Genomic DNA, 25242 nt, shown 5'->3' on the forward strand with positions numbered 1-25242 from the left:
ACTCAAAGCAACAGCTCCAAAATGTCATTTTCTTTTTCATGGTAAGCTAAAGTGTAAGAGAGACAACCCCAACAAACAGAGGCTTTTCATGAGCAAGCACTTGGCAACAGTGGAAAGGAAGAACTCCCTTTCGACAGGAAAAAACTTCCTGCAGAAACAGGCTCAGGGAAGGACAGCCATCTGCCTTGACTGGTGGAGAGTGAAAGGAAAGAGAACAAAGAAAAGAAAAGCTTAGAAAGAGAGGTCAAAAAGCAAACTCTAGGATGGAGAACACAAAATTCAATGACATGCACAGGTGATTTTTAATATATACACATGGAGGGGAACAATGGGAGTGGAGCAAAAATGCTCAGTGTATCATGGGATGTTCCCCAGCAGCCTAATACAATTGCAGAACAACTAGTGGATGATTTAGGGTCTCATGGATCCAGCCCTAATTTTAATCTTTCTCAGAAAGGAAAGTTTTAAGCCTAGCCTTAAAAAAAAGAAGATTTCTATCTCATGAATCCAAACTAGGAGCTGGTTCCACAGGAGATGGACCTGATAGCTGCAGCCTGGCTCTCATTCAACTTTTAGAAACTCTAGGAACCACAAGTAAGCCTGCAGTCTGAGAGTTAAGTGTTCTATTGGGACAATATGGTTTAAAGATGAGATGTGATTTTGTCTGAGCTTTCAAGACATAGAAGAGAAGCTAATAATGAATTACAATACTCCAGCCTCAACATAAAGAAATGCAGGACAGGACGTTTCTAATTTTCTTTCTAGGATATTTATAAATATTGTGCAGATGGCAGAGAGCAGTCCTACATATGTGTTTAATGTGTCCATTGACGCACATATGTGCTGATCAAAGTGTACCAGATTAAACAATACATTTTTAACATTTTTAGCACAGAATACAATAACTTCAGGTTTGTCCAAATTTAGGAGAAGAAAGTTACAGGCCAGGCCTGTTTTGAAGACATGCCTGTACTTTACTTTCTGTCGTCTGGCTTAATAGACAAATGTAGTTGAGTACTATCTGAATAGCAGTTAATTTTTTTGCAATGTCTTCTAATAATATTGGATAAGGAAAGAAAGTATTGGTCACAGCACAGAGCCATTTGGATGAATAAACTGGAATCTATTAAATCTAACAGACAGATACGACTCATTTAATTTAATTGAATACAAGCAGTGCATTGTTATCTCAGTTTTATGTTATGAGCAGTGGTATTAAATGGTGGATGGAGGCCTAGCAGAGCAAGTATAGAAACACATCCCCTGTTAGATGCCGTAAGAAGATCATTAGTAACCATCACAAGTGCTGTTTTGTTGCAAACGTCTTGGACAGTCTGTATCACACAACAGGTCATAATATTTGTTGGATACTTCCATTAAAAAGGTCCAAACACAGTGGAGGTTTGATGACTCCCCAAATTCCAATGTCCAGATGGATGTTATGAGTTTCTTTCATTTTTCAGTCCCGGTTAGAACTAATGTTACTATTACTGCCGATCTGGGGAAAAAGCACTTCCACACCTTTCATGAATAAAAAAAAAAAAAATGACATCATTGTATCATCTGTTATTTAGATGCACTGCATAATGTTCCTCAGACACTCCATAGAGATATAATTAAAGATTAAAATTAAGATTCAGTGTTTTTTGGAAAAAAAGAACTTACAGCAAGCCATATGTCAGAGCTGTACAGTTGGCTTAGTAAGTGTATTATAAAATTTGCTTTTGAAGAATACTCAGTTTTCTACATTGCTGTATAGAAAGTTATCAGGCTCATTTCATACATGGATTACTTTATACCGCCAATCCAATCATCAAGATTATCCTTTATCCAAAGAAATGGTGTAAACGCTTCTACCTATACTGGCCTCCTTACACAGGATCCAGTCTAAAATTTGATTAGTTGTTTTTAGGAGTCTCAGTGGTTTGGTACCCCTTTCTTAATAGAAACTTTAAAACCCTGCAATCCTAAGAGAGTACTGAGTTCTACAAAACAGCTCCTCTCGGACATTCCTAGATCCAGGCTTGAAAACAGAGGCGATAGTGATTTGAGTGGTGGCTCTTAATCTTTGGAACAATGTAACTCTTTACATAAGAGCTGCCCAGTCTCTCAATCATTTTAAGCACTTTAGAAAACACTATTTCTTCTCGCTTGCTTTTTTGACTAGTCGAGCAGAGTATTCTGGCTTTTATTATGCAAACACAGTCTTATTTCCTTGTTTTATTTGAGTTTTAGTGTATCTTTATTGTTTGATTTGGTGACTCTTACACATATAATTGCATATTTCCTGAAACTTTACAGCACTTTGGTCAACTGAGGTTGTTTAAAATGTGCTATAGAAATAAACTTTGACTTGACTTATACCTCATCCTGGTGGTTGCTACAGCAAGGAGCCTGGGCTGTCCACACAAATGTTGACATGCAGCCTGAAAAAAATCAGTGTATATTAAATCACACAGCCTCACAGTCAATAAAGTTTGACCTTCTCTTCTGTTTTCTCAAAGGTTTAGAAAACTCGCCCTTACTAGACATGAAAAGCTACCTAGCTTCCATTCATTTCTGTGTTATTTTTGAACTCATTCTGTGTTATTTTCAAGGCTGATAATTTTTTTTGTGACACCTCATTGCATTTAAACAATGCTGAGTCAAGAATATTTGTGAAGCAGTCTCAGTCCCTCTGCAGCTCTGTTTCCTTCACTCACATTTTTCTCGGCTAGGAGCCATCAGTGGAGACGCGGGCTGAATACTGAGCACTGAGGTTAATGAGGGAACTCGGATGAAGAGGGGCCCACAAAACCACTGCACCTTGCTGAAAGGCTTTTAGGCTTTAGCCTTGGGGGAAAAGCATCACATTAGCTGCTACACTACAAAGGTGTCTGACTGATGAAACACTTTATTTCTATTAAAGTGGATCAAAAGTGATCCCAGGCTGCGACTAGGTTAAAGCACAAAGCACAAAGCATTAACCGAAAAACTTTGCTTGTTAAGTACATTTTTTCTGTCTTTTGTATAGTGCCGTGCAGCACAATAGAAAGAACCAATTTATGCACTGTGATCCTTGATAACATCCAACATGGTAGTGCAAAAGCAGCATAGAGTCAGTACCACGCTGCTTTAGCCATAACACTCTCGAAGCGGAGCTCAGGTTGTGAAACCATAACTCAGTGCTCCTCACACAAGGAGCAGCAGGAGATGAGTTTTATACACTCTGTGATAAAACTTTCAATGTTTCAAGCACATTTCTTCTAAGAAACAATTCCTTATATTGCCACATTCACACTGAGTACCTGTTTCATAACAACACAACAACTTACAAGATATGAAGGAGCAAATAAAAACATAAATCATAAAGGGTATGCTGCTGGCAAGTTATCCCAAAGAGATGCTTTTAGAAGCTCATACAGTATTTCATACCCTGATTATCAGAAGATGTCATCCCATTTGAGGAACACATATTTGCTGTGAAGAAGCTTCTGAAATTAAAGAATTTATGTGCCCTTCAGAGAAGCTCATATTTACTCAAGATTGCTTATGAAAACCATTTGCTTCATTAAGTTTCAGTAAATCATGGAGTAAACATTTCTTGGGGTTTTCCTGCTTTATTCCCAATGAAGAAAATAACTAACAGACAGTAAACACATACAGTGCTTTGACTATAAAATACATTTTAAATGAGTTCTTTAATCACATCGGGGAAAAAATGACTGCCTCGACATCTCAAAGCCAGTGTATGCAGGGCTTACTTCTCCATCCTTTAAATTATAATGACTACATCTGCTCAAACAACCCATGCTATTGCTGTTTGGAGTATTAACACAAACCACATTCATTATGCAAGAGAAAATGTTCCGCTGGGCTTGTTGAATAATAAATGAAGCTTTAGTCACAAAGCTATAAAAGTCCAAATTATTTATTGTTTTTTTCTAGTTGGAAAATAGGCAAATTTATTACTGTTTCAAAGGTTATTTTGGGCGAGCTGCATCTCATGACATTACAATGACTACCTAAACTAAAAATGATAACTCAAACATAAATCTACGATCTGTCCCTGATATTCGTGGTACAGTATATGAATACACATTTCCCTGAAGCTCATCTCTGTAATGATTGCACCATAAGCTTCCGTGACCTTTCCAGTACAGAGGCGTCCAAAGATTAGTCAGCCAAACATGCCTCAGCCAAAATCAATACGCCCCCTGAACCATCAACAGCACTGAAGATCACAGACGCCTTACCTCCATCGCTCCTTCCAAGTCTTAAACACCTGCAGTCCAGGGGAGTGCGAGGCCAGTCTTTCATCTCATGCAAAACTATGCAGACTGTGTTATGTCCAGCTTGAACTGACCATTAAATACTGTGGTCCATATCAGGTTGGTCCTGCAATAACCCAAAACAAGGAAAAGTTAATGGACTCTCTGTCCTGCCTGAGCATGAGGATTAAATACCTATAAGCCCCTTCGGAGAAACAAAAAGGAGCCAGCCAGTAGCGTCTAAAAAGTAGAAATTTATGTTTTGGCAAGATTAATCTTTTTAAATGAATAGTTTCATTTTGCAGTTTCGCCCTTTTTGTCTCCTTTTGCCTCTACATCAGATGGGAATAACTCAAGTTCTCTAGTAGGTCTTAAATGCTTTCTCTTGCCATCTTTCTCAATCTCTTTCTCACCTCCTGTGACTCGGGGCTCTGCCATTCACTCTCACTTCCACAGTCTCTGGAAAGACACACTTGTGGGGAGTCATGCTCTCAGCAAGAAAAAAATAAATCACACAAGGGTTTAAATCCGATTCACTTGATGTAATGACTTAGACTTCAATGTTATACATCTATGGGAAAATACTTATCTTGCACTATCCCTACAATGTTTATTCCCTGCTTCTGTGGGATGCACTGATGATTACAAATGAGAGATAATGAGCATCTCTGTTTCTGTTTCTCTGATCCTCTATCCCTTTGCCTAGCTAATTATTTATCTGAACTCTTGTTCATTTTCTTTTCACTTTCATTTTTCCCATAATTTGGATCTGTTCTATTATATTATTATATCAGTATATTATATTAGTATTTCAGCATCATAATGTGTGTGTGGTGGTGGGGGGGGGACTGCTCTGCATTGCAAAAGCCAAACTGGAACTTGGAATTAAAGAGGTTTCAGAGTGAGAGATGAAAGAGGACAACTAAAGTAATGAGCCCATTGTGACCATGTGAGTTATGTTTTGGTTAAATTGTTTTTGAAGTCTCCCCAATTATCACAGTGTTCAAACATAGCATATCATTATTATTATTTATTTATTTTTTTTGCATGATCAGAAATAGCAGGGTAATTAATTGCTTCCTTTATTCGTATTTCACCTTAATGAAACTTATCAGGCTGTCACAAATTCTGAAGAAAGTGGGTTCTGGTATTTGCCCAAAAAATGATTGCCAGTATTTAAACTGCTGTAATTGACTTATTAGCCTATGATCTGCCCAAGAAATCTCAAACATATCTTTCACGGGTGATATCAAGTCATCTTGAGCCAGAAATAACATTCCTGTCAAAAGGTAGAAGTTGCAGTCATGTTCTGTCAAAGTGACTGTTATAAATGCTTTTTTTTATCCAGGTAAAAAAGTTTCATTGAAATTAAAAACTTCTTTGTCAAAAGAGATCTGCCCAAGACGGCAGCACAAATAAAAAAATATATATATAACATAACAATTCAATAAAGATATTTAAGTGAATTCACTATAATGTGGAAGACAGACTAAGGACAGGGGCATTTGAGGTGGATACAAACTGTTCTGCATGTTTAAATACCTGAGGTCAACTATCCAAAGAAACGGGCAGTGCAGAAGAGAGGTGAAGAAGAGAGTGCAGACAGGGTGAAGTGGGTGGAGTGTCAGGAGTGATTGGTGAGAAAAGGATAGCAGCAAGAGTGAAAAGAAATATTTGCAACATGGTAGTAGGACCTGCTATGTAGCATGTTTTGGAGACAGTGGCACTAACAAAAAACAGAAGGTTGAGCTGGAGGTGGCACGGTCATAGATGCTCAGACTTTCTTTGGCAGTGACCAGAGTGGACAGGATTAGAAATAATTCTGTCAGAGGGACAGCTCAGGTCGAGGGCTTTGGAGATCAAGTTAGAGGGGAAACAATGAGATGGGTTGGACATGTGCAGAGGAGATATAGTGGATATATTGAATAAAGGGTGTTGAATATGGAGGTGTCAGGCAGAAGGAAAAGAGGAAGACCACAGAGAAGATTTATGATATTGTGATGTGCAACAGGTTTGGTGTGATAGAGGAAAATGTGAAAGCATTAAGTACAATAGGTAGAGTCATTGCAAAACATGCCATTTCTTTACATCATATTGACATAAATCCTGTTGACTACAGCCTATTTATCAATATAAATAAATATATTAGACATAAAAAAAAAAAAACCACAAATAAACATCAGCAATCCCCTTTTTGGCATGACACTGGTAAAGAAAGACCTGCCTGGCTGATGAAGACAAGGAATGAGAATGTGTTGTGCCTGCAGGAGACCAGGTGGATGGGAACCAAAGCCAGGAGCATTGGAGCTGAATATGGAGCTGCCAGGCAGGAGTAAAAAAATGAAAACCACAGGTTAGACTAATAGATGCAGTAAAGGAGAAAGCTGGTTTGATAGGGTGAGATCATTGAAACAGATGATCTGAAAGGAGGATCTTCTGCCTCCTAAAGGGAGTAGCCGAAAAAAGAAGAAGAAGAGTGGTCTGTGAATACACCAGTGGAGGGCAGTAGACGTCATTTTTAAGCAAATCTACGAGAACAAGAAGAAGAGGTGCATCAACGGACTGGAAAGATGGCTAATGACAAGGTGTGTCTCCAAGTTTTAATGTTAAGCCAACTTTGAATAGTGGATAGGCGTTCATTTTAACTTGAGCTGTCACTCAGTATTAGCTGTCAGCTTCAGCTTGGGGTGTCACTACGTAAAACAAGTGTAGCGTCCTAGAGGTAACTAGCTAAACCGTTAGCTTACTTTCCGTTTAACCGAATGAAATTAGCAAACAGGAAATACATTTGTTGTGTATTCAACCAAATCCATAGCACTGTCAATAAGCTGAAAATAAAGAGACTGTTAATTTCATAACAGTAAACGTTTTGCTAGCTGCTAAAATAACGTTGACGGGAAGGACTAGATTTGGAAGGTCTGTTCACCTTGAGACTGTCAGTTAGCAAACAACGAAAACACGACCCACAGCGCTTAAAATGAAATATTTCTACTATTAAATAAGCTAAAAGAAAACAGTTAGCTTAGTAACCTGTCGAAAATAATGTTACTGTTCTCTAAAAGGTGTCATGCCTGCTTAGGGCAACGGATATATGGGAATGGTTTTAAGAGACAAGTATCTGTTCCAACATGTTCTCTATGCTTTTTGTTTATTTTACTACCATCGGCATAGGGTCACTGTTGTATAAGTTACCCGTTTTACCTGGTTTGTGGAATGCAGTGTGTTTTTACACAGAGCTCGGGGAAACACGAGGAAATATAAGCCTAAAGGCAACTTAACTAATAAGGGGTAATAAGATAAAACCAATTTAATATTTAGTTCCAAATGTGGAAATTGCCTGTTCACGATTGCAAGTATTAGCAAAAACCATCTTAGTATGTGTTTTCTTTTTAGTTTATATGGTGTACTTTCTCTTATTGGAAATGGATAATCTGCAGTCACCTGTTAAGGTAAAACAAAACTGAAACTAAAACTCAGACAACAGAGTCTCTGAAAGAAAATCCATCATATGCCCAAATGATTTTAGAACATATATTTTCAGTGGATTTTCAAGTTCATTGTCAGAGCGTTTGCTGTGCTTGGTCATAATACAGGAAGTTCAAATGTTTTATTTTTAGATACACTCCATGTTTTAGAAAACTCTGGTTGCCTCCACTAACCTGTTTGCTTGTCTCTGTGCCTACATGTTTTTGTAGAGTCCACTGGGTCAACTCAAGGATCTCGTGGAGTTAAAAGACCAGTTGGAGGACATTCAGAAACGGGTAGAAGATGAGATACAGGCTGGAGTTCCTCCAGTAAGGCTCACAAATCAAATATTATTATTATTATTAGTAGTATTAGTATATATGGAGAGAGAGCATAGTTTACTTTGCCTTGAATTTTGTTGAGAGTTAAGTTATAAAATTATAGGTCGAGGTATATATCAAAACACCAGACCGGGTCTCATTTCTCTTCCTCTCTCTAGGGGGGCAGTCTGCTGGCTTCTCCTTTCTTGAAGGGTTTTCTTGCTGGGTACGTTGTTGCTAGACTTCGCTCTTCAGCGCTGCTAGGCGTTGCCATAGGCACGTGTACAGGGATGTATGCAGCTCAAAATTATGCTGTTCCCAACATCGAAAACACCATTAAAGACTACATACGCAACCTGAAAGGAGGACACAAGTAAGGAGGAGGAAAATTGGAGCCAAACAACGGAGCAAAGCGAGCGTCAGACATCTACAGAAAGAGTGTGCCAGTACAGCTCCACATGGGATCAGAAACATATAGAAAAAGCTTAAAACTTATCAGAATTTAATGTGGTATTTTTTTACTTTAAATATATTCAAATAATATATATAAAAAATTTATAATTACACTATTGAATTTGGTATAGAGTGAAAAAAACAGCTATTCTTTTCCTTTTATATATATATATATATATATATTTATTTTTTTTTTAATTTAGTTGACCCCCTTGCAGAAGACAGCTCATTAATTCATGCATTCATTAATATGAATGCAGAAAAATGTCAGTGGTTGAAATTTAGACAAACTGCTATTGTAAATCCTTACAGCTGCTATGATTGACTTCTGAAGCCAACCTTGTCTTTCATTACAGCACATGCTTTCTAAAACTTAATTGAAAGACCAACAAATATGTAGCTGTAAACTCTGGTTCGGTTGACCTCTCTAGCATAAGCTTATTGTAAGAAAACGCGTTGCATTTTGATGAAAATTCAAACAGGACTTGAATTCTGTGTGTTTTGGTATCTTCTGCCCTCTAGTGGTCAGAAATCAATAATAGCAGCCTTAACTAATGACACTTTTTCCTTGTTGCTCAGGGTGTAAAATTGCCTCACTTTACATCACACAGTTCTTCTCTGCAAAACCTGTCAAATCTTTTGGTTTTTGTTAGTTTTCACATTGTTTACAGTTATCAGAGCAGTGTCTGTAATGCGGAGTAATGTCAATCTACAGGTACAGAACCCTTCCCCTTTCCTTCTGGATTATATTTCCTAATCTCTATAAGTTAACACTTTTCAGAGACCTGTCTCTTTCTTTCCTTTTTTTTTTTGACAAGTTGTTCCATGATTGACTCAGAAAAACACTCAATTTGCCAGAAATTATGTTGCTTTTTCCTGTGTCCTCACAATGCTGAAACAATTCTAAGAGCAAGAAAACAGCCAAATGCCAAAGCAATTCTTTTTCTTTATTAAGATTTAATTTGCTCTTTGGACTTTTAGAAAAACTGGGGAATGTGTGTTAAAGCATTTCATGTAAAGTATACATTAAGAGTGCCTACTATGGTCTGGAGTTGACAGTATCATCTCAAAAGCCTTGTAAGAGTTGGCTGCCTGTTTTTTATATGCTGGAAACTGATCGTTTGCACATGTATTGATTATGCTCTTTTAATCTAAAGCTGTTAGTAATTAGTATGTTTTTTTTTTTTGGAGTCATTTATTGAAATCTGTAGAATGAAAAGTGAAAAGTTTTACTTTCTTAGAATGTGCTGATTGCATCATGCACCTATGAGTTGTACTTTTTTAGTATTAGAGGTTTAAGCTGTAAAACTGAGTGTTTTATCCATAGACTATGCTGCTTCTGCTGCAGGAGACACATCTCTAATAATCCAGCGTGTAAAGTTGTACAAAATAGTGGTGCCACTTGGCAAAACCAGCATACATTTCAGTGTGAATTTTCATTTTGCACAGCGGATATTTCACTATCCACATACAAAAATGTGGACAATCCGCTTTTTCAAAGATAAATCAGTAAACACTACAGTATTCAGTGATTCTACAAAATATATTGTTGTTTTTGCAGCTTTAGTGTAATATTAAAAATGTATTCATGTCTATGGAAAGCACTGTAAAACTGCACTGTGATGTTTTTAACATGGTGGCAACATTGAAATGAACATTTCACACCATTGCGTAATTAGATCTCTGACAGAAATTAGATAAACAAGCCATAAAGGAGAAAGACGTTTCAGCTTGTGATCAGCTTGTTAGTTTTCAGGCAAACGTGTGTACTGTATGTTTGGTGACTGGAATCCAGAAACAACATGTGCCTATTGACAGTCATTGTGTTACTGTCTCCATATTGTATGTTTTAGTGTCTCTTTTTTTGTCCTATCTTTGCATGTTTTTAAGTAATAATGTTTGTGGGATATTGATTCAACTTGACAGAGCTTTGTTTTAGCAGTTTTGGTTTTTGTGTGTTTATGCTCCTACACATCAAAAACAGAACTGTTTATAATTCCCACTGTGCTGGTATCATAAAAGAAAACCATCAGAACTGTTTTTAACAGGTTTTATTTGGGTTGTTCAAATAAATCTACTCATGTATCCCGATTGTGTCCAAATGATCCTTCAGAACTTGTAATAACAGCTTTATTATTATTATTACTATTATATTTTACCTTAAGCCAAACATGACAAAATTAAAAGACCAAGCCTTTGATGTCAGGGAGGACTGCATTTACATTTTGTCAGAAATCCATTCTTAAAAGTATTTTTTAAAGTACTTTGGCTTAGCTTCTCTTATTTTTTCCTCTTTATTTATGTGTGCCTCCCAACACAAAAACCACATTCTTGTCCAATCATCAACATTAAAATAAAGCATTTTAAGGCTGCACACTAAACACTATTTGATAATTATTCATCTTTAATAGCCATTAAAAATCTCCAATCACGGTCAAAAGGCTCTGCTGTCAGTAGAATATTGGTTGCAATAAAATAGGAACGATAGCAAGCAGGTAATTGGTTACTGGTAATTTATCAGCGATATATAAAACCCCATTAGCTTATTAAGTGCAGCTGTGGTGATTAATTCGGCAAAGTTGTAACACGATACTAGGAGATGAGCCGAAACTGGTTCCTGGAAAAGACTGAAGCGGCTTCTGTTGCCTAAAACAACAACAACAACAAAAAGCATGATTAATAAATGATTAATGGTTTTAAATTCGCTATTCAAGACAATTGTACTTTTCCAAAATTATTAGTTCAATTTAATTTTATTTATATAGCACTAAGGCACATTACACTGTAGGGAAATACCCTACGATAGTGAAATGCACTTTTTAATTGTAGAAACTGTAGCTTATAGCGATCATATAAAGCAAGACAGAAGAATATGATTGTTTACTCACCACAGTTTTAATTGTCCTCACTGGGAAGACTCAGCATTCTTATCATGGTGCCTGGAAAGACAGATGTTGGACTGTAAGTGACACTGTAGCTTAAATCAGATCCTGAATGTAATCAATAATTGAATCATTTAAAGGTTTTAGATTTCTCCAGATGAATCAAGATTTGTATATGCATATCGGAATTACATTGCAATCCTCTTATGAAAGATCAATATTTTTAAAACAAAAATCCTGAGTTCTCTGAAAGTATATTCAATATCATGCTAAAACCTAATACACAAATTCATTAATCGTGCACAACTCTACAAATAGTCAGCAAAAAAGTTCACTGAAATCTCTGACGTGTGGGTTGTAGATTTAAATAACTAAATGAAATAAACCATAAATGCAACAATAAAATGCTGATATGAAACTGAACATGGCATTTTCAATAATATTTTTTTTTTTCTAATTTGAACTTAATACTCAAAATCTGTTATCTTGTCTCACCAGCACGGACGGACTGATTGCAATTGGCTCCATTGATCTGTTCCCCGGTGGCTGTGTTCACACACCAGCAAACGGACTCGAAGCACTGCTGGGCCTTGTAGAGGCCATCCTTTTCACAGGCAGGTTTGAAACCTGGCACCTGCACAGGCTTCACGCCAGAAGCCTCAAGCTGGCACTTGGTGGGAGGAGGGGCTGTGAGAGCAGGGGAGAGGGGATGAGTTGATCAACATTTTATAAATTTGTTAAAGACAAACTGTAACAGTTTAATCTTTCTGACTATTGAACTTTGAGGTCACATATGAGGTCAGAAAAAAGAGCATTTTTGTTAATAATAATAAAAAAAAGCATTCTCTAGGCCATAAACAGATGAGAAGATAATTAACACATATACAGAATATATGAACACAAATATTTAAGACATACAGGAATCATCTGGGGTTCCAGTTGAAGAGTCCTGCAACACAATAAGTTAAAAACCACAAATGAGAAAAATGCGGGACTTTAGAAGTGTGTCAGGATTCACTAAAGTTGTACTTATTTAACTTTAAAAAAAAATAGACAAAATTAGGGTTTAGGGTTAGATTTGAACTGAGACTTACTAACTTGAAAATCAAAAGCCCAGTTTCAGACTTTTTTTTTTTTTTACCGTGTCCGCAAGGTCCGACATCAGCATGGAGTTCGAGGGCAGATGCATCTTCATGGGTGCAGGAGCTATGGACAGGGAGAGAAAGGTGTATGTGAGACAGAGGTAAAACAAAAAGCAAAATACAGAAAAAAGAGAGTGGCACTAAAAATAAATTGTACAACAACAGAGAGCTGTAATTCGGTTTCAATAAAATTCTAGGCACTGATTCATTATCAGTCTAAGTTGTTTTACAGGTAACAGGGCAGTTTCATGACATTTTGTCTTTTTTTTCATCTTTTTTAATGTTTAGCGGTTAAGCAGTTTGTTTTAAATAAAGCTTTTTTTGCTGCATCCTGCTAATTCCCAGCATAGCATTCTCACCAGAGTTGACTCGTGACACCTGTGACTCAAGTTTGTTGTTCTGATCCTCCAGAGATTTGATGTCATTCTTCTGGCTGAGGAGGAAATAGGCGGTCATCGCCTGGCCCACAATCAGCACACAGGCCAGAAGGGTCAATCCTGCCACCTTATAAGCCCGGGTAGAGCGGCCACTGAAAAAAAAAAAGAAAGTAATATTTCTTTATTAATGCTTGTAGGATTAAAAGAATATTATTTGGCACTAGAAGGTCTTCAGGATGAAAACCTTCAGTGGGAGAAAGATGATGAGTAGGTAGGCAGAAAGGTTTATGGACATAAAAGAATATGAAGAATGAAGAACCTGATTGGTAACTTAGACTTTTTGTTGGCTCAGAACTGGGGAAAAAATTGATATAACAGGAACTATGTCCATGGTGCTCATGTGTATACGTAACTAAGTAATGACATCAGCTGTTGTCAAGCAGACACCCGAGTGAACATCTAAGATGAGCTCTGTTTTCACCAGGGCATGTTTTGGACAATCCTTAATTTTATTGACGTGTGCTCAGCAAGAAGTTTTTTGACTTCTGATTTACTGATTCTAGAAAAAAAATATCCTAAAATCATTAAATACAGTTTTGTTTTTAAACAAATACCATATATATTTCATTTGCATATATATATATATATTTATTTTTAATTTTTTTATTAGTTTTCTTATTAGCGTGAAACATACATAAAATATAATTACCATTATATAAACAATCACATATCTATGTCTATACATACATATTTATATACCTAAATAAGTATATACAAAGGAGGGGAAAAGGGAAAAAAAGGAGAAAGAGATAGAGAGAAAACAACAACAACAAAAAAACCCCCAAAAAACAAAAAGAAAATTTTCTCTCCCTATTTCATTTATATTTTTATTTAATTCTAAAATAACATTAATTTCTATATCAGTAGCAGTCTTAGCATAATAACCCACAAATCCACTTCACATTGCAGTTTTGGAATCTATTTTTGTTTCATTCTTTTCTTTTTGCAGTGTGTAAATCAATTAGTGACACACACACACACGCACACACACACACACACACACACACACACACACACACACACACACACACACACACACACACACACACAAAATTAAAAAAAACAAAACATCTTAAACACTTACTTCTGTCCTGGCGCTCCAACATTGACGGTTGTTTCGTGGCTAGGAGCGCCAATTAGAGGTTGGGTTGGAGTCTCGGGGTCGGCCATCTTCACGCAAACACAAACCTGGGGGCAAACATACATATATTTTTTTTAAAAAAAACCCACTAATTACAAAATAAAACAGAAAGAATAATAACATGCTTTCATAAACACACACACACAAACACACACAAGAACACGGAAACGGGTTGTTTACCTTCTCTTAGGTCAGACTGTAAAGTGATTCACGGTATTAGTGACCGAATTCAGCCAAATTTTACCTTTATGACTGAAGAAAGGCAGAAGGAACTGAAAGCTGAAGGCAGGGGAATCCCGCACTGCCAATCTCTACTCTGGTTGGCGTTTTTTTCACAAACTGAATTTGTGATTGGCTGTTTGTAATAGTTCATCATCTGTAACTAGGAGCAGAGAATACAGACGTTTAGTCTTGGAAAAACAATTGAGCTCTTTATATGGCGAAGTAAATGGGGTATATCTTTGAATTTTATTAAATATCTGTAAATAATTTAACTTTGTTAACAACACAAACAACATACTGTGTTTTCAAAATACCTGTACTACCGATTATGTCTTTAATAAAATATTTCTATCTTTATTTCTAAATTTAAATCTAATATTAACAAAATTCTACTAATAACTATAGATTGAGGAACAATTATGCTTCCAACCCACTCCTGTAATGTCTTTACATCCTTGAATCGAACTTAACTCTTGAAAAAGACAGTTTTTCATTCACCATTCAAAAAGCAGACCCCAGTTAACACTCATTTATAAAATCTGTTATTATATTAAATATATATCATTAGCATATATTTAACATGGGAGATTTTTCTAAAAAAAAAGGAAAGAGTAATATTGGTATATTTATATATATTTCAAATAAATATCCACACATCCGGCTTACAGACTTCCTTTTTCCTCTCTTTATATTGGTTGTAAATTTCCACCAATTAATGACATCTGAAGTGTGGACACTGCTTAGTTTCTTACAATTTAGACATATGCAGCATTGTAAAATCATTGAGGTATTTCTTGATTTAGATTTGTTGTGACGTCAGAGTAATAAAACAAAGACCCAATTGAACTGGCTAAAGGAAGTGAAAGTATATTGGACACCTGATTTGACAGGACAGTACTGCAAGTCAGATAACTTAAAATCAGACGAGGTTGCAAAATCACAGTTGTGAGTGGTTTGGTTGAAGTTGTAATAATGAGTCTCTGTGCTCTTGTTTTAATTCTTCTGGTAGCCTAAGAGGTTCTGAAATTACAAACATTACACAAAATGAAACTGATTTTCTGAGTATGTGGGCGATGGAGATAACCTTCTTTCAAGAGTAAGGAAAAGGGAAAGGCTTCTGTAGTATCATTGCTTTCGCTCTTTAAAATCACTATACTATATTTAATGGGGGAAACCCTATCAAATCATTTTCAGTAGATTTTTATGTATACCATGTACATTTACACCATGTAGACCCCATTTCCATGAAGAGGTGTACATGGGGGTATTTGGGTGCCATAACACACACCATGTTTGGAGATAAAAGGAGACTGGATTTCACCCAACAAACACTATACCAGCTTCAGTGGTGGGAACATCATGGTGTGGGTTGTTTTTCAGCATACGACACTGGCACACTTTATGATTGAAGGAAGGAGGAATGGAAAAATGCACCAAGACATTCTTGATAAAAATACTGGTGTCATCTACCAGGTTGATGACAATGAAACGAGGGTGGCCGTTTCAGGAAGACAATGAAAAAAAGCCTCTTCAACCTGTCATCACCACCAAAGGCTTTTGTACGAAGTGTTAAATAAATTTCAGTAAGCGTGTTCAATATTTATTATTACACATATTGTAGCACTGTATTGGAGCACTGTATTGGAGCATCTTTGTCTGGTGACTTTGGAGGGAGCTGAAGCTTTTGCTGGATTCTTGGTTAATACTCTGTTTCTCTCCATTAAAATGAAACTATGATAAAAATGAGATGGTTCAAGCTTACAAATTCAATATTTTCAGTGCTGTAAATGTCTGAAAACATTTATAAGTGATGTCAAAGAATGAGAAATGCTCTTTCTCATGTCCATAACATAATAAACAGTTTTGAATCTTTTCACATATTGTATTGAAGACTTCCATCCAAAATTTGAGTCAGACCAACTATACCAACATTAGTTCCACAACAACAATTTGTAAACTTAGAGGAGCCTGGTCAGATGGACATTTATCAGGAAATGAAGTCAGCCCAGTGAAGAGGAAGAGGAATAGAGTACTTTTCAGCAACAAAGGGAACAAAACACAAGAAGCAGACGAATACAGAGTATAGATTTTACTATACCAGAAGAAGAATGTACCAGAGGAAAAATGTAAATGAGAAATTGATAAAAATCTGAGGCTGAACAGAGCAACAGGAAGTGATACTGGGGATTTTTTTTAAAAACAGTTTTTCTTGATTGCTTTGACACAGTTCTCCGATCAGAAATGTCACTCTAACCACTCTTTATGTCCTTACATTGGTCTTTTATCATTATGCTTCATATGCTTCACATACTTCACTACTAAAAACATTTTGTTGTGTTTATGCATTTCTCATCTGTACGTATTATAACTTATATACAACATATCTTTTACTTTGTGTTAGTGTTTGCTAGCAAATCACTTCCTACTTTTTTCAGTGGTTATAGTAACACATGCTCTCATTCTGGTATCACAGCTGTGTGTTGTGACTAATTACATACGCATATATACTGTAACCATATATAGTGGGAATTTCCTGTAATATACAATAGTACAGCAGTAGTATTGTAGTTGTTTATATAATTTTCCTTGTTTATTTTTTGATGCACTTTTTTTCAGGAATGATCTGTAAGAAGCTGCAAGAGACAAGGTAGTGAGATGTGGTTTAGAAATGATAGCACTGACAAAAAGACAGAACCCTGAGCCAGAGGTGGCACAGTTGAAGTTGATAAAGTTTTCATTGGGAGTGAGTTGGATGGACAATTAGAAATCAGTACATCAGAAGGAAAGTATAAGTTGAGTGCTTTAGAGACAAATGTAAAGGGACAAGGCTGAATGGACACATAGTGAATATACTGGGCAAAGGATGTTGAAGATGCTGGTGCAAGGCAGCAGAAAAGTAGGAAAACCAGATAGAAGATGTGTGGAATGAAGGAGGGTTGATGTGACAGAGGATAATGTTAGGAATAGGACAACTACTGTGGCAACCACTAAAGAGAGCAGCCAAAAGAAGAAGATAAGATAAGATAAGATAACCTTTATTAGTCCCACACGTGGGAAATTTGTTAGATGAAGATAGTTTCATGTGTATCATCTTGCTTGGGGCTTTCCTGATCTGTGTAATGCATAGAGGAACACAAAACGTTATTTACACTCAGGTCACGCGGTGTCCCTGTTACCATGTTATTGTGCCACATGTGTATATGTACGCAAATCACCCTAAGACATATATAATATAATATAATATAATATAACAATAGCTTAATTTCAATTTTCAGTTAACAGGCATTTCTGTCAGGGCTCTGTGTGCGGGCAGGCGGAGATGAGGATCCAAATGCAGGACTCGGACACTGAATTGCAACTCAAAAAACCCCTCAGCTTTATTGCTGGTGATGAAACAAAGCATGAACTGACAATGAACAACTGGAAACAGAAACACACAGGCACAATCTGAGAGTACAACGCAACAGAGAGCAAAGGAAAACACAGGGCTTATATACACAGAGGAGTAATCAGGCAATGGGAAACAGGAGGGAGACACCGCTGGGAGAAATTAGGCTAACGAGACAGGGGAGAAGTAAAACTGAACACACTGACATCAGACATGAACGTGAACATTCAAAGTAAAACAGGAAACAAGACACTTTACTAAGACACGGACTAGACAGAGTGAGACAGACTTGACACTGAACTAAACTTGCAATAATAACAATAATCAAAACAGTATCTCTAAATAATCAGAACATAAATCATAATCCAGAAAAACACCAAAACATAAGAAACAGAAAAAGCTGGGTCAAAATGACCCAGAACCGTGACAATTTCACTATAATTCAAAACAGACTGTAGCTCAGAAACTAGAGCAAGCTGAAGGTAGGTACGTTGATCCCTGACTGCTCCAGTCCTCATTGCAAAAATCCTTGGACAAGATACTAAACAATTTGCAGATTGTTCTCCATTACATCAAGTGTGAATGTTATATAGAACATGAAGGGGTGAAGGAAGCATGTTGTATGAAGTGCTTTGAGTGTTCAAGTAGTGCTCACAAGTGCTATAGAAGAACTAGTACATTTACCAAATTGCTTGCGTGCACACAGCCGAGAAAAAGGAAAGTTCAGTTCAATTAATTTCTGCTCTGTTTAATAAAAATCTCAGTATTATTTAAACTCAGTAAGTGGGCTGGCCTCTAAACGCTCAAATTGAGCACCGAGTGAAGAATTTCAGGGCAGAGTTTTGACAGTGTGCTCATAACTTTGAGTCATCCACGTGAAGTATTGATTACACACTCGTTCTGATAACATCTTCCCCTTTTAAAAAACAAGAAGTACTAGTGGCAACTATCACAACCATAAGCCTACAGTTGTTCTCAATAATTTTGGAACAATTTTCACCACTCTTAATGCAGCTGTCAAAATGGTTAAGGCATTTTTCATAACACAGACTAACCTGTTCAAAAGACACTACAACAATCAAAATCTTTTTCACATTTGTCAAAATTTGTCATTTTAAGACATCAAATTGCTATTTTTTTTTACTTACTTTCAAAATAGTACAGCAAAAATATAGGCCTAATATTAAGTGTTTCAAAACACAATGAAATGAGAAGGATTTATTTAAAACTTTACAAAAGTCTGTGATTTGGTGCGGTTCATAAATTCACATTATGTTTTATCATCCTTGAAATTTCTAGTACAACACTTGTATTAATAGAACACTGTATGCAAGTATGATTTAAAAAAACAAACAAACCCATTAACAACAATTCTTGTAATGGCATTAAAATCAGCCCAACTTTTATTTTCAAATGCAAAAAAGTATAACAGCCAACATACTGGACACTGTTCTGCTGAACATCAAACAATTATATTGCCATCATTGTTATAATCTTACAATGAAACAAAGTCTCAGATTTAATTGTTCTAAAACTAAGTTTAGGCCTTCCACAACTTTGTTTTGGAAGTTACATTACTTACATAATCAAAATATAATGTATTTATTCTTCAGTCACAAGTGCAGGCTCTAGATCAAACAGCACATTTGTTTTGCATTCAATCACAGAAGCTTGGTATGTTGTAATATTTTAAGGATGTTTGTTTCCAGTCCAGGCATTACTGCCTGAATGACTGTCGTAGATTTAAGTGATCCAAATGTGGGTGAAAAAGAAAGTCATTAACATTGTCCCAACTTTGCCTTAAATCGTCTTCAGACAGTGCAGAATGCTGCAGCACGTCTCTTAACAGGCACCAAGAGAAGATCTCATATCACTCCAGTTTTGACCTCCCTTAACTGGTTGACTATAAATTTTAGGTTTCATTTTAAAATTTTAGTTCTAACCTTTAGGACCCTACATGGTCAAGCTCGTCAATATTTATCTGACCTGCTGAAACCACATTCATCTTCTCGGGCTTTAAGGTCATGGGATCAGAGACTGCTGGTGGTACCGCGCACTCGTTTTAAAACTCGTGGTGATCGGGCCTTTCAGACTGTGGCACCACGGTTGTGGAATTCTCTTCCACTGTCTCTCCGCTGCACGGACTCCACTGATTCTTTTAAAAAACAGCTGAAGACATTTTTATTTAGAAAAGCATATGATTAATTTCCTTTTTTGCTGTTTTTATAGTTTTATTGTTTTACATTGTTTTATTTGCTGTTTTATTTACTGTTATATTGTTTTATATTTCTATTTCCTGTGTTGTAAAGCACTTTGTGATTTTTTTTATCTGTGAAAAGCGCTATATAAATAAATTTTACTTACTTACTTACTTACAAAATTACAGAAATGGAGAAAAGCAAAATGATAAAACTTTATGCAGAGGTCAGAAAACAAATGGCCAGACTAATTCAAGCTGTTAGAAAGACAACAGTGATGTTACAAGCAAGATATGCAAAAGAGCATCTCTGAAAGCACATCTGACCTTGAAGCAGATGGGCTACAGCAACAGATGACCAAACTGGAGGCCAGTCCTGTCAGCTAAGAGTAGGAAACTGAGGCTATAGTTTGCACAGACTCACAAAAATTGGACAATAGAAGACTGGAAAAACATCGTAGTCATATGGCCTCCACATTCACCAAATGTCAGTTCAAATCCATGTCAAGTATGCATTTCTATTGGTTGCAAGTAAACCTCTGACATAGTGTTAGTGTATTTGCTCTTTCATACATATTCATACATACAGAGGATTCAGACATCCATACAGAATTCATAAAAGTGAGTAGTGAGAAGTGCATCAACACAGAAACAAATAGCTATAGTAGTGAGGCATATGAGGTATATGTAGAAATAATAGTAGAAACAATGTAGACACAATAGCAGTGTGTGTAAAAACAAGGAGAATGTCTTATATGAGTGAGAATATGCGTCACAGATTTGAGTTCTGCATTAAGAGTAGCGAGAATGACCTTTCTGCTGTCAGAACTGAGCCAAAGCGATGGAGAAAAACTGTAAAAAAAAAAAGAAAGAAAGAAAAAAAAGGAAATTAATACGTAAATAGATAAAAGAAAAAGGTAAACACAAACAAGAGGATAGAGATACAGAGAATTTATTAAGCTAATTTTGGAAAAGTGAATAGTTTTGGCACAACAGTAAATTCAGATGATAATTCAGATTGGAAAAGCTGCCGACAGGACAGGTGAAAAAGGACAAACGAATCTCCTTCTGGAAGGGAAACTTACAATTACATATGCCATAAAGCCAGCTGCAAACATACTCTCGTTTACAATTCACAAATTCCCAAGTCACGAAACTGAGGCTGTGCTGTACTTGGCCCCTCAGCTAAAATGAGTTTGACCACTCCTTTGCAGTATGTGGCAGTGTGCACCTTCCACAACAAATACAAGGAAGAAGAGTCTTTGGCCCTTTAAGACTTTTGGTTGCTGTGATTGGCTCAGTCCATTTTGTTGCAGGAAGCAGTCGTTGTACTGCACAAAGTGCTATTCCAGCGCAATAACCACAAATAGTTTGAGTATTATCAACAGTATAAAGGTATAGTAGGTAGTCACGCTTTATGCCGTGCGGAAAAATTGTGTCATGAATTAAAATGCTTCGTTATGTCAGTAATGTTGCTTGCTTCATCATGTAGCGGCAAATTTGAAACAGCTAACCAACATAACGCCGATTCTGTTGTTAGCTAGCAGACACGTACAATTCAAGTTCAGCAAAAATAAATGGTCTTATGGTTGAATACAATGGGCTGAGTATTGTTTAGCGACGTAACTCTCGCCCAACGGCACTGACAGTGCACTATTATTGTTAAAGCCAGATAATTTTACACGATGTGATATGATTTTAACGATGAAATTTGATGTAATGCTTCTTACCAAAATACCTCCTCTAACAGATGATGCGAAGACCCAGAGCGACTACTGTCAACGCTGTAAAGTACAAAGATGTGGACTCCGACCTGTAAGTGGTTTTTACTCGTTCATTTCACCCACTCAGTAGGGCCGTACAGTATTTGTGGTCAGGAGCAGAAAATAATGTTCCATTGTTTTCATAACAGGTTGCTTAAAACATTTGTTAAATCCTGTATTTTAAAAGATTTCTCTATTCAATGAAAAAGCCCTTGAGAGTTATAAATTAGTGTGCAGTAAGTGAATTACATCATAGCTTCACAAACCGAAGCTTAAAAAAAATGCATTATGTGGTTTAAATCGAAGCTGTTTACGTGATGGTCAATAATACAAAGTGGTGGATTTCTGTATGTTCTGCTTTTGGGAATTTTAAGGTACTAGAATTTCAGGATCTTGTGGATAAGATGGTATGCAGACAACAAACAAGTTTCACCAAGTCTAGAGCTAGTCTTTTATGATAATCTAAGTCAAAGTCAAATTTATTCATATAGCACATTTAAAACAAAAACTGTTGACCAAAGTGCTATACATTTAAAACAATCAAAACTGATAAAAACATAGGAAGACATGACAGGCACAGGCTAAGGTCACTTAAACCCTAATGTCTTCGAAATTGCTACAGATAGCTTTTTTGCAACAGCCATCATCTGTAATAGTATTAATTCTATTAATAAGATACATACTTAACATGTATTAATCTATTTTTTAATAGTTACTGTGTGTAATGTGTTTTAAACTTTAATGGACCAATCAGGAAACGGATTCCTAGACAATGACATTAAGGGAAATAAAATGAATTATAAAATGAAGCACTTTTAAAAGTTATATTTGTTCTATTTTAGTTATAGTGACAAAACAGGTGTTGTATTTTGGATCATTTGAAGTTTAAGGCCTTCTTTGTGAGGCCTTAGAAAGGGGTATTACGTGTTAAATGTTAAATATGTCACTAATTGTTCGGGTTGCTTGCATGTTACTAACTATCAATCCATTAAACACCTGTGAAAAACATTATAAAGTTATTAGAAAGGTTCAAGTTTGGTTCTGGTGTTATAATTGACAGATTTTGTTCTTTTTCTTTACTCCACCATCAGATCTTTTTCCCAAACGGTGAGTAGTGATGAGGATGCTGAGGAATGGAGGCCACCGAAGCCAAAGTCAAAAGCCCCCAACAAAACTGCTAGAGGTACTGCAACTGGTGAAAAGAAAACAACTGCCAAGAAAACTGCAAAACCAAAAGAGGCAAAAGCACCCAAAGAACCTAAAGCTCCCAAAGTGCCTAAAGAACCTAAGCTAAGGGCACCACGTAAACCTGCAGCAGGACGAAAAACACAGGCTGCTAAAAGTCTAAAGGATTCTGAAGCCTCAGTGTTGGCTGGAATGGAGAGGAAAAAAGTGGATAATGATTATAGAGAAAAAACAGGAGGAATTCAAACTGACTGTCCAGAGGAAACGAGGGCTGAAGAGAGCGGGACAAGTGTCAGAACGAAGGAAGAGGTAAGGCAAACTTTCAGTGTTTATAATTACAGCCAAATGAAACATATTAGAATGTAATTATAAGTTAACTTTTGTGACCCATTAATTACACAAAACTGTGGCTGTATTTATAATATTAAAAACTGGACAATGAACTACGCATCAATATTTACATTCTGAGTTGATGTCTGCAGAAAATGTCCATGTTCTAAATGTCTTGTGTTTGCATTTTTATATTTTCTTTCATCTTTTCCTTGTTTTCCTTTCTTTCTCTTCTTTTCTTGTAGAGGGTGTCATTTATTGTGTCAGAATCCTATCAGAGAGACAGATGGGCAGACGAGGGGTCTTCACAAGCTTGGCTTGGAGTGAAGAAAGAGGAAGTAGATGCGGAGGATTTTACTTTTGATGAGCCCTGTTTAAAGAAACAAAAGACCAGTGCTGCCTGCATGGGACGGCCGACTAATTTACCATCATCTGAAGCGCAGTCTTTGAGGAATGAACTCAATATGAACTGGGACTTGATAGAGGTATTTTTATATATTATGTGGGAATTGTTTCTTTTTTTGTTTGTTTTTTGTCAGGTGGTAAAAAGACACCTCACTTAGTTTCAGACAGAAAATAAATGCTCTAATAAACGAACAGTTTGAAGGTGACCACCACCACCTGGCCAAAAAGCATATTTCTACCTTCATTTGCATAAAGTTATGACTCAAGAATTAAATTAGGCTATGTGACAGTGATTCGCATATGCAGTTTAGGTGATAAGCTACTGGAGAGAAATGCCACTTTAAAAAAGTCACAACTGCTTTTTCAAATTTAGTGTATTGCATTACTGATGTTTGAAAATCATAAGTATACAAGTAGCCGTTCTTAATGCACACTGACATATTTAAAAAACAGTGATCAGTTAATACACACAAAGATCCAGAATTCTGCATATCAAATATAATCAAATGCTCTCTGCTGAAGGTTAATTTGTGTCTTTCTGCCTACCTGCTTAACTGTGTGTGTATATATGCATGTAGAGTAGATGCAGAGTTGCAATTCCTGTGTGTGTGATTCCCCCCCAGGTGCTGTCCCACTTGACATGTGTGGAGCGATGGGTATGTGCAAACATCATTATGCTGCTTCGTGAGGAGAACACTGTGCCGTTCATGGTGCGCTACAGGAAAGACATGATTAACCACATGGATGCTGATGCTGTTCGAGATGTCCAGATGGTTTATGAGGAGTTATGGTAAGTGAATGTAAGATGTTCAATGAAACAAAAAAAAAAAAAGAATCTTATACTTTCATAAGATTCAGATTCACCCTATCTCTAAGGGTGGCTGGCCTCTCCCTTAGAGATGGTGTGAGAAATTCGGCCATTCGGGAGGGGCTTAGAGTAGAGCCGCAGCTCCTCCACATTGAAAGGGGCCAGTTGAGGTGGTTTGGGCATCTGACAAGGATGCCTCCTGGGCGCCTCCTGGGTGAGGTGTTCCAGGCATGACCCACCAGGAGAAGGCCCCGGGGCAGACCCAGGACATGGGAGATTATATCTCTCGGCTGGCCTGGGAACGCCTGGGTGTTCCCCCAGACAAGCTGGAGGAGGTGGCTGGGAAGAGGGAGGTCTGAGCTTCTCTGCTTGAGCTGCTGCTCCCGTGACCCGGCCCCGGATAAGCAGAAAAAGATGGATGGATGGATGGATCTTATACTACTTACACTACTCATGCCCTCAATATGTTAAAAGCATGGAAAGAGCATTTTAGAATACTGGAATTAGATTTGTGAAACCACATGAGCTGACTATACTGAGTCCTGCAGCTAGATGGTGCTATATGTCAAGCTTTAAAGCCTGAAATAGTTGCATGTGGCTGATTTGTATTTCTCTGATTTCTGTGTGTTTGTCCTGCACAGTTGATAATCTGCCTTTCTTCTATGTGTATATTTGTTCTTCAGTTCTTTGGCAAAGAGGACTCAGTCTGTGGTTCAGACCCTGAAGAAAGATGGGGTGTTAACAACTGAACTGGAACAAAACCTGAGGAACTGCCGTTCAGCTGATGAACTGGATCATGTGGTCAGAATCAAATTTGTATTCCAAAGTGTTATCCATCAATTAACTGTAATAAG

The 25242-nt window shown here is 36.8% G+C and overlaps 3 protein-coding genes across 4 annotated transcripts in view; 2 read left to right on the forward strand and 1 right to left on the reverse strand.

The window, feature by feature from the left end:
• Nucleotides 1–6614: 6614 nt before the first annotated feature.
• On the forward strand, nucleotides 6615–10579 carry LOC146560852 (SLC35A4 upstream open reading frame protein-like). 2 transcript variants are annotated; one of them, XM_085296385.1, is made up of 3 exons: nucleotides 6615–6835; nucleotides 7946–8044; nucleotides 8215–10579. In XM_085296385.1, the coding sequence occupies exons 1-3, from the start codon at nucleotides 6821–6823 to the stop codon at nucleotides 8410–8412; spliced, it is 312 nt and encodes a 103-aa protein (XP_085152511.1). In that variant the 5' UTR covers nucleotides 6615–6820; the 3' UTR covers nucleotides 8413–10579. The 2 variants fall into 2 exon arrangements, with proteins under 2 accessions (XP_085152511.1, XP_085152510.1); XM_085296384.1 differs by lacking the exon at nucleotides 6615–6835 and adding an exon at nucleotides 7658–7699.
• cd74b (CD74 molecule, major histocompatibility complex, class II invariant chain b) lies at nucleotides 10525–14423 on the reverse strand. Its single transcript, XM_085296383.1, has 8 exons — nucleotides 14271–14423; nucleotides 14034–14137; nucleotides 12872–13041; nucleotides 12512–12576; nucleotides 12289–12319; nucleotides 11866–12057; nucleotides 11377–11427; nucleotides 10525–11134 (listed from the first exon to the last, which is right to left on the reverse strand). Exons 2-7 carry the CDS (start codon nucleotides 14117–14119, stop codon nucleotides 11384–11386), a joined length of 588 nt encoding a protein of 195 aa, XP_085152509.1. The 5' UTR covers nucleotides 14120–14137; nucleotides 14271–14423; the 3' UTR covers nucleotides 10525–11134; nucleotides 11377–11383.
• A 6775-nt stretch (nucleotides 14424–21198) lies between these two features.
• srbd1 (S1 RNA binding domain 1) overlaps nucleotides 21199–25242 on the forward strand; it is a 50753-nt gene continuing 46709 nt past the window's right edge. Inside the window, exons 1-6 of the mRNA XM_085296379.1 lie at nucleotides 21199–21292; nucleotides 21648–21712; nucleotides 22752–23154; nucleotides 23421–23660; nucleotides 24204–24370; nucleotides 25072–25189. Coding sequence (XP_085152505.1) covers nucleotides 21648–21712; nucleotides 22752–23154; nucleotides 23421–23660; nucleotides 24204–24370; nucleotides 25072–25189 — 993 coding nt within the window. The 5' untranslated portion in view covers nucleotides 21199–21292. The remainder of the gene's footprint in view (nucleotides 21293–21647; nucleotides 21713–22751; nucleotides 23155–23420; nucleotides 23661–24203; nucleotides 24371–25071; nucleotides 25190–25242) is intronic.

Source organism: Mchenga conophoros, linkage group LG13 (genome assembly GCF_057382185.1).
Source record: "Mchenga conophoros isolate Kocher_MC1m ecotype Shallow Benthic linkage group LG13, M_conophoros_male_GT1.1, whole genome shotgun sequence".
NCBI classification, from domain to species: domain Eukaryota; kingdom Metazoa; phylum Chordata; class Actinopteri; order Cichliformes; family Cichlidae; genus Mchenga; species Mchenga conophoros.

Bases quoted from the DNA above. Each gene is read 5' to 3' on its own strand.
- LOC146560852 (XM_085296384.1), top strand. From the start codon at position 7,673: ATGGATAATCTGCAGTCACCTGTTAAG. The intron at 7,700-7,945 runs GTAAAACAAAAC...ATGTTTTTGTAG, and splicing joins ATCTGCAGTCACCTGTTAAG to AGTCCACTGGGTCAACTCAA. The intron at 8,045-8,214 runs GTAAGGCTCACA...TCCTCTCTCTAG, and splicing joins TACAGGCTGGAGTTCCTCCA to GGGGGCAGTCTGCTGGCTTC.
- cd74b (XM_085296383.1), bottom strand. From the start codon at position 14,119: ATGGCCGACCCCGAGACTCCAACCCAACCTCTAATTGGCGCTCCTAGC. The intron at 12,320-12,511 runs GTAAAAAAAAAA...ATTGTGTTGCAG, and splicing joins TGTCGGACCTTGCGGACACG to GACTCTTCAACTGGAACCCC. The intron at 12,058-12,288 runs GTATGTCTTAAA...CTGCTCTCACAG, and splicing joins TGGAACCCCAGATGATTCCT to CCCCTCCTCCCACCAAGTGC.